Here is a 9,662-nt window from a genome sequence, read left to right as displayed (position 1 = left end):
ATATATTTTAATATATATATGAAATAAGACATATTTTATTATCTTTAAGATTTATTAAATCTATTTTAAGCTTTATTAAATAATTTAATACGGGTAAACATGTCCAAACAATCGCTTGCCTTAACTACATGATCACACTTCATGGACAAACGTATTGCATATTGCAATACTTCATATGTTTTGAGGGATATTTTTACCCGTAAACTGACTTGCATATTGTCCAGAGAATAATATTGCGCATTTTATTCAAACTGTATTTTAGTCTCGAGGGTGTAAATTTTTAATACATTTAGCAGATGCTGTAAATAGCAGAATGTCAGCTGGTGTTCACTAGCGCTCCCTGGTGCCTGTGGTGCGGATGCGCTAATAACGGGACAGCAGGTTCAACCGTCATCCCACCGGTGAATGAACAATAGCGCGTCGGAGTTCTGCGCTTTATTATTTGAGTTTGCCTTCATTCTGATTATATTTTTAAAGCACAGCGACTTTTCCCCCCATCCATTTATTATTGTAACCGAGCGCCATGGCGATTGCCCACGTAGCGACAGAATACGTTTTTTCGGACTTTTTGTTGAAGGACCCCACGGAGGCAAAATACAAAGGAATGCGACTGGAGCTAGCCGCAGACAAAATAGTGACGTTTCTGGCTGTGGGACTACCTTTGTTTCTCATCTCGCTCGCTTTTGCTCAGGAGGTATCTGTTGGTAAGCCCCTATGAAAGAAACGTGCATGTCTTCGGAATACAAATTCCTTATTTCATTATAATTAAAGAAAAATAAACATTTGTTGATATTATTTTTAAATGCATTAGGTACAAATAGAAATATCTTCGCTTTTCTTTATAGATGTTTGAATGAGACGCTAAAGTGTGACGTAAGGCTCCACCCTTTGACTTAAATCACGCCCAGACAGATGCAGAACACGTTCAGGCTGCAGCATGTATGCACCCGTCTGTCCCTGTCTGAAAATACATTGCTACAAGTTACAACGTGTCAAGGAAACATTTACCCCCCCACAAAAAAAAAAGCTGTTCAACAAATATTTTCTCATAATACCCATTGCCCAACATGCATCGCGGAAGTTCACAATCTAGAATATAATCCAACAAGGACCACCAAGTAGAGTCTGATTCATACAATGAATTACCTATTGTGGTGAATTGTCTTTGGTGGTCAGCTGTTTTTCGGAAGCACGCTGTGGAAGGTGGCTGGCTCGGGGAAGGAAAAACTTCAGTGACACACGGTTGATTGGGAAAAGATTATATTCAACCAATGTCAGAATGAAGTGCCTCACGCCCAGAAAAAAAATGTCGAGTGTGCGCCTTGAGTCTTCCAGTGTCCGTGCTTTATACCCAGCACCTCTTTCCCCTGGGGTTCTGCAGAACGGCTGTTGGTTGACCTTTGACCCGCTGGTCTGCCTTTCAGACCCTGCACAGTCTACTTATAGTTCCTTCCTTATTGCCATCATCTGTATCTCTACCTTCTGGCGCCAGTAAGTCTATATTCCTGAAGCTAGGGCACGAACTTGACTCGTGCCTGACCTGGTTCATAACCTAGGCCTACAAGTGAAATATACATGGAATAAGAGCAGAATAAAAATATACTACACTATCAATCTTGTTTTTTCATCTTCCCAAGACATTTTGATGAATTTATGGTTCCGACTGTGTGGTGAAAGATCTGTTTGCTGCCATGATGCTTTATATAAAGACATGGTTCAATGAGTTTAGTGTGGAAAAGAATAAGAAACATAGCTGGCCTCAGTTTCACCATACTCAGCCAGTTCTTCTCACTGAGTGAACACAGTTTCCCATAGACACATCCATCGTCTTGTATAATGTCATCCGAGAAGATTGGAAGATCCAAAGTGGAGACAACTCCATCATTTTGAGAGACTCAGCAGAGACCGTGCAGGAACAGTAACTACCATCCCATGAGCTCTTCAGTACCTTAGTGAATCAGCATATTTTTGTCTATACTAGAATTCATTACATTGGAATCTTCCTGCAGGTTTAAGATGAGTGCATTTGCATTTTGTGTGGTGTAAACCAAGGTCTTAGCAGCTAGTGCAGTTACTTTGATTTATACCCTTCATACATCTATCTTGTATATTGCTTTCCTGTTGAGGGTCGCAGAGAAGCTGGAATACCAGGCCTTCCAGGCAGGGCCTGCTCTGGACTCTCACTGCACTGCATAGAGACAAACAACCATTCACACTCACATTCACATCAATTACTGAAAATATTGAAATGACTAACATACACATTTTTGACGTGTTGATCAAGTAGTAATGAAAAATGTGATGGCTCATTTGAAAGCAAAATATCAATCAAGCTGCTGTTAGTTTGCCTTTCGGGTCATAAAAGTGTCATTTTGTTGCCCTTCCATATCAGAGTTGGGTATTTTTCTTGCTACACAATACAAAACACACAAACAATAACAATGCTAAAATTTACTCTATTATAGAGGCTTGCATTACTTTTTAGTGTGAGTAAACTGCACTGTATTGAGCTGTTTTTAATTTTGATTATCTTGGACTCAAAAAGGGAAAAATAGTAGCTTTGAGTATGGTACAACCATAATAATAAATATATTTATAATTTACCCTCCTTCTCCTATCAATTGGATTTACAAAGGGAAAATCATAGATTTATATATTAAGCTTTCTCCTTCTATGCTCCTTCAGGTACACAAATCAGCTGCTTTGCTCCCACTAACTTCTCCTGGAGACAGGCAGCGTATGTGGATTCATTTTGCTGGGCAGCAGTACAGCAACAGGATGATGGCTCACCGTTATGGCTTCACAAGGTATAATACTTGCCAGCTATGCAACATTCAGGTTGAGTCAGCATTGCTACATTGATGATAATGTGATGGTGCAAAAACTGATTAAGATTATTTGAGGACATGAAAAATGGCATAAAAAAGTGGCATATATCTGTTCTTTTCCTCTTTTGTGTATGTAGTTCTTTCCGTATATCCTGCTCTCACTGGCCATCCTTGTGTACATCCCTGCCTTATTCTGGCGCTTCACTGCAGCCCCACATCTCTCCTCGGATCTCAAGTTCATAATGGAAGAGCTTGACCGCTTTTATAATCGGGCCATTAAGCTGGCAAAAAATTTGGCATCATTGGATGCTAAGGATAAAGATGCTTCACTGGAAACACAGAGGTAAACAACCTAATTTTTAGCTGTCATGTACCTCAGCGTAAAGTATGAGAAGATCAATTTAGTCATGAATATTCTTTACATAATGTCGACGAGGGTCATAATAAAAGTGTTCAAGAAAATAAATCACCTTTCATTTTCATATGCACTAAATACAAAATGTACGCGATAGTGTATGATTTAAAAAAACATATTTTTGTGTGCGTTCTTCTGTAGCAGTGCTTTGGAGCTGGCTGAGGGTTGCTTCAAATACCCTTTAGTTGAGCAATATCTCAAGACCAAGCGCTTCTCTCACCGCCTCGTGGTCATGTACTTAGCATGCCGAGGCTTGACTCTGATCATCTTGCTGCTCGCCTGCCTCTACCTGGGATACTACATCCAACTGGCTTCCCTTACCGATGAGTTTGCTTGTGACTTGCGCACAGGGGTGCTAACTAACGACAGCAGGGTACCCTCGGCCGTTCAGTGTAAGCTTGTGGCAGTGGGGGTCTTCCGGCTACTTAGCTACATCAACTTTGGGGTGTATGTGCTGCTCACCCCGCTGGTGGTGTACGCCGCCGTCGGACCTGCACGTCAGAGTTCCAACTTCCTGCGACCTTATGAGATGCTGCCAGGCTTTGGCGCTTTGGGGCTCACTACACCCTTCTACAACGACCTCAGCATCTATCTGCTCTTTCTGCAGGAAAACCTAAGTGAACTGAAATCCTTCAAGTGTCTGCAGGTGAGTCAATTTGGAACAATAACAATTTAGTCGAGAGTTGAACTCATTTCACATTTCTAATTAATAGGTGCTTGAGTTGTTGCAAGAAGCTGCTGATGAGGGCCTTGATACCATGTGCCTTCTGCGGACTCTGGGACAGGTGAAGACAGATGTAGTGGACTGTAAGAAGGGATGTCCAAGAAACAAAGCTCAACCTAAGGAAGTCACACCATAATTCCACAGAGGTACGAAAAGACATTTGCTCTTAAAGGGGAAGTCAACCCTCAATTTTTCTTTGACTTGTGCAGCCTAATTGTTGTTGATAGTGGAAACAATGTGTTCTGATTCATGTTTCGTTTGTGGAATTTGAATCAAACATGCAAAATCTTGGTTTTAATCCATCTCAGGCTGAAAATAACATCACAGAGCAAAATGACCGGCCAAATGTAATAAAATAAAAATGTACATAATGTACAAATAAAGGTTTTCTGCTTAACTCTTATTTCACAAACATAATATTCATCAGTATGCCATCTTTGGTCTAGTGGGGGCACATACATACAACATATTATTGTAAAGAAAATTTTTGGGTTGACTACCCCCCCAATTAAAACTGTAACAAGCACATGTATGACTCCTCGTCCTCAAGGTTCATCATATTCATGTATGAGAAGTGATTGTATTCCTAATAGTGCAATTATGTTCTTTTCCTATTTATGTGTACATTTGGTATTCTTATTGCCAATATTATTTTTTATTTTCTTACAGCTCTTTCTACCTGGTTAACCCAGTCCTCCTGTGAACAACAACTGACCTGATCTTGGCTGGTAGTTTGGAATGTAATGCATTTAAAATAACGTGGTTTGTTGTAATGTAATAAATTCTCATGACATTGTTTTCCATTAGTAGCACAACTAATCCATTATAAGAAAACAGATATCAATTATATTTGCAACGGATTGTGCCATTGTATGTCTCTGACTACAGATTAGCCTAAATGTTAAAATCTCTGCCTTATATCTCTGATGTTTGGAATTCGAAGCTCAGCTCTGGCTCTCCTGTCTAGTAAGAGTTTTGAAATGCTTATCATTATCTGAACATCAATTTGGTCAGTTTTCACAAGCCTCAGACTTTTTTTAGGTCACTGTAAATGTTGTTTACTGTAATAACTCAGTCTTTGAGTGTTTTTCATTTTGTGTTCAGACATCATTGTTTATTAGAGATGTGAACAGTGGTGGAGTCAAGATTTCTTTTTTCTAACACTTAGTACTGCTGCAAGCAAGTGTACTGTATTATAAATCGTTGATGAATGATGTGAGCAGTGCTTCTGTAAGTAACTGTACTGTTAGACATAATTATGTGTATTTATTTTATAGTGGACAGCCTACTCAACGACTTTTTTTTAAAATCAGTGATGTTTACCTCTTTTATATTTGTACAGCACTGTGTTCAATCTCAGGTGACAGAAAGGGAACGTATAGTAATAGTAACTGCCATTGTAACAACTAGTTTTGACGGGATGTCAATAATTATGCATTTCTTAATGCATGTAAAATTCCACTAACATGTGCATGTTGAAAAATCAACAACCCTGGTACAGTAATAAAATTATGGATGGGAATATCATACTAAATAAATGAAATGACCAGTTTGCAATGCTCAATTATTCACTAGACATGTATGTAATGGCGTTTTTTTTATTACCAAATATACAAGGAAATATATTCTGTCTCGTATGCATTTATTTTACTTTATTATATCTCCATGTATGGTATACGTGTCTAGCAAGTACCGATCCCGGTTCAAGATGGTGTCGTGGTCAGCTTGTCTTCAACAGGCAAGGCTTTTCCTACTGGTTGTTTATTTCTATGGCTAGCCCTCATTGGAGTTTAACATCAGAAACCCCGCCCACTACACATATGAAAGTGATTGGATAATGTCTTATAATTGTCATTCATTTTAACCAATCGCATCTCTGAATTCAAGCTTCCGTTGTAATTGATTGGTGGAACGCCATTGTTTTTGAGCTGGCGGCGAGTGAGGTTCGAGTTACTTGAGCACATTACTAGAAAAAGAGTTTGATAACTATTAACCGGTAGTATAAGTATTAACCTAATACATTGTAACATTTCCCTTGCATGCAGGTGAGTCTATTTGAAACATTGCGTGGGCTGGTAGTGTAGCTTAATTGCTAAGCTGACTAAGCTTGCTAAGCTGGCCGTAATGTTTACTTGCCAATTTTAACGATCGTTTTGTCTTCCAAAAACTAGTCAACGTTTCTTCATGTTTTACGATTATGTTGTGTGTTAACCATGGCCTGCTGGGGTAAATGGAGTACAGATTCCTCGAGTTCTATTAGCGTGTTAGCATCTGCTAACAGAAGTGACGCGTTGCTGTGAGGCGAAAACATTGTTCAGTATATTGTGTGATGCACTTTTTTTTTTTTTTAGGTCGGCCTCGTAAATCAGAACTGCCGGAGACATGGGCGAGCCACGCAACTTTGCGACCCCACAAGAGGAACTGGGCTTCTGGAAGGAGCAGGCTAATAAGCATCAGCAGAGGTAACATAGTACTCGAAAATGATGATAATAATAATAATCATGATAACGATGATGATAATAATGCAAACACTGCTCTTATTGGATTACATGAGATGGTTTGATTGTATCGACAGGCACACAACTCCTTAAATCTTGAATGTATCAGTCATTAAAGTACTTCATGGACATTGAGCTCACTATTTTGGAAATGTGCTGTCTTTAGGGCAGATGAAGCTCAGGAGGAACTGCAGGAGTTTCAGCAGATGAGTCGAGACTATGAAGCAGAGCTGGAAACTGAGCTGAAGCACTGTGAAGCTCGAAACAAGGAACTGCTACAAGACAACAACAGACTCCGTATGGAACTGGATAACATCAAGGTTTGGTTGATAAGTGCAAGTGGATGTGCATGCCAACAGTTGTTGAGTAAAGACATATGTATAAACAGACAGGGGGGTAAAAAGCGAGAATAAAATTACAACCTCATTATTTATTGTATGCTATTTTTTACCTGCCTAAAACATTCCATTCATTCATTCATTCATCTCAATATTTTTTGGCAGGAGAAGTTCGAGAGTCAGTACGCTGACAATTTTAAGCACATCTCCAACCTGGAGGAAAGTCTGGCAGAAACAACAGCAGTAAAAGATCACCTGCAGAAATATATCAGAGAACTAGAGCAGTCAAATGATGACCTTGAACGGACCAAAAGGTCAGTGCCTCCATCTCAAGGCTATAGTTTTGCTGTAAAAAAAAGAAAGACTTTTGTAATAATCTCAGTTCCTCTCCAGGGCTACAATTATGTCTCTGGAGGACTTTGAGCAGAGAATGAACCACGTTATTGAGAGGAATGCTTTTCTCGAGAGCGAGCTGGATGAGAAGGAGAACCTGCTTGAATCTGTTCAGAGGCTCAAAGACGAAGCCAGAGGTAAACACTATGGTGCAGGTGCTCTCATCCTTGAAGCATCTATGTGTGAATCTAGCTCTTTGATCACCTTCACACTTTGCCTCTCTGTTTCAATGGTCCATTTTTGTGTTGGCATGACACCTCAAGTGAAGTCAAAGAAAATACTTTCTTCCATCCTCCAACTGTCGGTTGTCTCGTTTGATGCAGATCTTCGCCAGGAGCTAGCAGTGCGTCAGAAAGAAAGGCGACCATCCAGCAGCTTGGGCAAAGATTCTGATCGACCAGATAATCTCCAGAACCCTGTTACCCCGTCTAAGCCACCCAACTCGTTTGCCACACCTCCTGCAGCCAGCATTCGACGAGGTGACTAGTGATACACTCCTGGTGATTTTCGAAATGATTCACATGCTAAACTTTTTTTAATTTTTTTAAATCCCATCTATTTTCTTGTCAGGTGATGGTCTAGTAGGTACCCCTCTCACGACATCAGCAAGAATCTCTGCACTGAACATTGTTGGGGAGCTGCTGAGAAAAGTTGGGGTAGGAGATATTCATCTCACGATACGGTATTGTCTTTGTATCATGATCAAGTTTGTGATTTATGCATATTATGTTTGTGCTCTGTGGTGTGTCAGAATCTGGAGTCCAAGCTGGCTTCATGTCGAGACTTTGTGTACGACACATCGGGCACCCGACCGGCGCTGCCACCCGCCACTGCTAGTCCATGTGGTCTGGACGGGGGGGCTGACATCCAAGCCAGCAGCATGAGTCCACCACCACAGTATGACAGGTGAGAGGGATTCATAACTATTGGACCATGTTTTTATGCCACTTTTGCCACTTGTTGACTGAAAATATCATCATGTGCTGAGGGCTCAGTTTCAAGTTTTAATATCACTATTCGCCACTAGATGGAGGAAATTATATCTTAAGCTCCTTTCTTCCCCTATAGTGAGGATCAAAATTTAAGTTGCCATTACCTGGCCTAACCTGTAAGACCAGAACATTTTTGTATAATAAATCTGACATTGTTTATTCTGATCCAGATTAATTTTTTTTTACAAATATATGGGAAGAGGAATGGAAAAAAAAATCACATTATAGCCTCATTGTGTTTTTTTCGTTTTGTTTTCTGTTTTACTGAAACTGTACTACTGTCTAGGACCTCCACTGATTTAGAAGTCATAACAATAACAACTGACAGATGATGAAATGTGTGATGCAATGAGAGTGAAGAGTTCAATATGAGGAAGTTTCAGGAGTATTTGTGCTTGTGTTTGTAGTTTAGTGAAGCGGTTAGAGTTTGGACCAGCACCTCCGCGGGGAGTCACTCAAGGTGCACAGTCTCCCCAAGGAGGAGTCAAGATGCTGCTGTGAGGAACCTGCTCCTTCTTCCTTCACCTCGCGCCAGCTCCTTCTATAAGAACTGAACTTTGAACATTAAGCTTGAACCTCAAAACAGCTTTCCTTGCTCTACATGCTGTGTGGAATTCCGCTGAGTCTGACCCACTTGTATGACATCATATCATGAGATGTGATGCACCGTTAAGTATGCGGAACGTCCACGCTCACTCATGTCTGTGATGAGGAGTTTCATAAGAACACTGTACTGACTTGCTGCTTGGGTGTGAGGGACCACTCGCGTGTAACAAAAATTGCTGACATGGAAGTGACCCGAATTTCAGGACCGTTTATTTCAAAAACAACAACCTGGTTTAAGTAGAACGCAAAGCTGTGATGAGGGAAATGCATGTTTGTTTTTAACAGTGTTTATTTTTTTATTGTTTGAAGCTTAAACTTTAGGTTTACCAACAGCTGCATCATTTCATTTTTATGTATGTGATGCGGTGGCGCTTGTTTCTGGGGCTAATGTCGAAATATCTTGTTGTCAGGGTTTGGTTTTATGCCAGTGCTGCCTTCCTCCACATAGGCTCCTTTTATTGGTTTTAAGTGACTTTATTTTTTTAATTAGCACATTCACTCTACTGAACGTAACGTGATAGTTTTCTTTATAACTGTGGACTCTTACAGTGGGGAGGAGGGAAAAAGCAATAACAGATCAGGTTTTTGAGATTTGTAGTTAGAGTTGTGTATATTTGACTTGATATGAGACTGCTTTTTGCGGTGGGATTATGATGTGGGAATTGGAGTTAATAAAGATGAAGTGTGGCACTTTTTCCCCCTTCTAATCGTTTTTTGCTTATACAGGAGTGTTCAGTATGATATGGGACTGCTCAATGTACGTGGTGTTGCATTCAGCTCCTTGTGGCCTATATTCATCTGATGCACTCGCCAAACTTAATCCTGTTCAACAGCTTCAATGAGATTTGTGAATTTACTCAAACACTCA

At 40.1% G+C, this 9,662-nt stretch overlaps 2 protein-coding genes across 2 annotated transcripts; both read left to right on the top strand.

Annotated features, from left to right (window-relative positions):
- The first annotated feature begins 376 nt into the window (after positions 1 to 376).
- On the top strand, positions 377 to 5,510 carry LOC148399083 (pannexin-1-like). The gene is made up of 6 exons (XM_088373624.1): positions 377 to 704; positions 2,686 to 2,807; positions 2,966 to 3,171; positions 3,385 to 3,889; positions 3,957 to 4,113; positions 4,637 to 5,510. The coding sequence occupies exons 1-5, from the start codon at positions 524 to 526 to the stop codon at positions 4,101 to 4,103; spliced, it is 1,161 nt and encodes a 386-aa protein (XP_088229750.1). The 5' UTR covers positions 377 to 523; the 3' UTR covers positions 4,104 to 4,113; positions 4,637 to 5,510.
- A 348-nt stretch (positions 5,511 to 5,858) lies between these two features.
- On the top strand, positions 5,859 to 9,489 carry LOC148399082 (nuclear distribution protein nudE homolog 1-like). Its single transcript, XM_088374595.1, has 9 exons — positions 5,859 to 6,012; positions 6,319 to 6,429; positions 6,632 to 6,785; positions 6,969 to 7,117; positions 7,197 to 7,333; positions 7,520 to 7,675; positions 7,767 to 7,852; positions 7,948 to 8,102; positions 8,596 to 9,489. The coding sequence occupies exons 2-9, from the start codon at positions 6,350 to 6,352 to the stop codon at positions 8,687 to 8,689; spliced, it is 1,011 nt and encodes a 336-aa protein (XP_088230721.1). The 5' UTR covers positions 5,859 to 6,012; positions 6,319 to 6,349; the 3' UTR covers positions 8,690 to 9,489.
- Positions 9,490 to 9,662: the final 173 nt, after the last annotated feature.

The sequence above is a fragment of the Syngnathus floridae genome, chromosome 4 (assembly GCF_059516105.1).
Source record: "Syngnathus floridae isolate MCC-2025c chromosome 4, RoL_Sflo_1.0, whole genome shotgun sequence".
NCBI classification, from domain to species: Eukaryota; Metazoa; Chordata; class Actinopteri; order Syngnathiformes; family Syngnathidae; genus Syngnathus; species Syngnathus floridae.
This window is presented reverse-complemented; position numbering and strand designations above follow the sequence as displayed.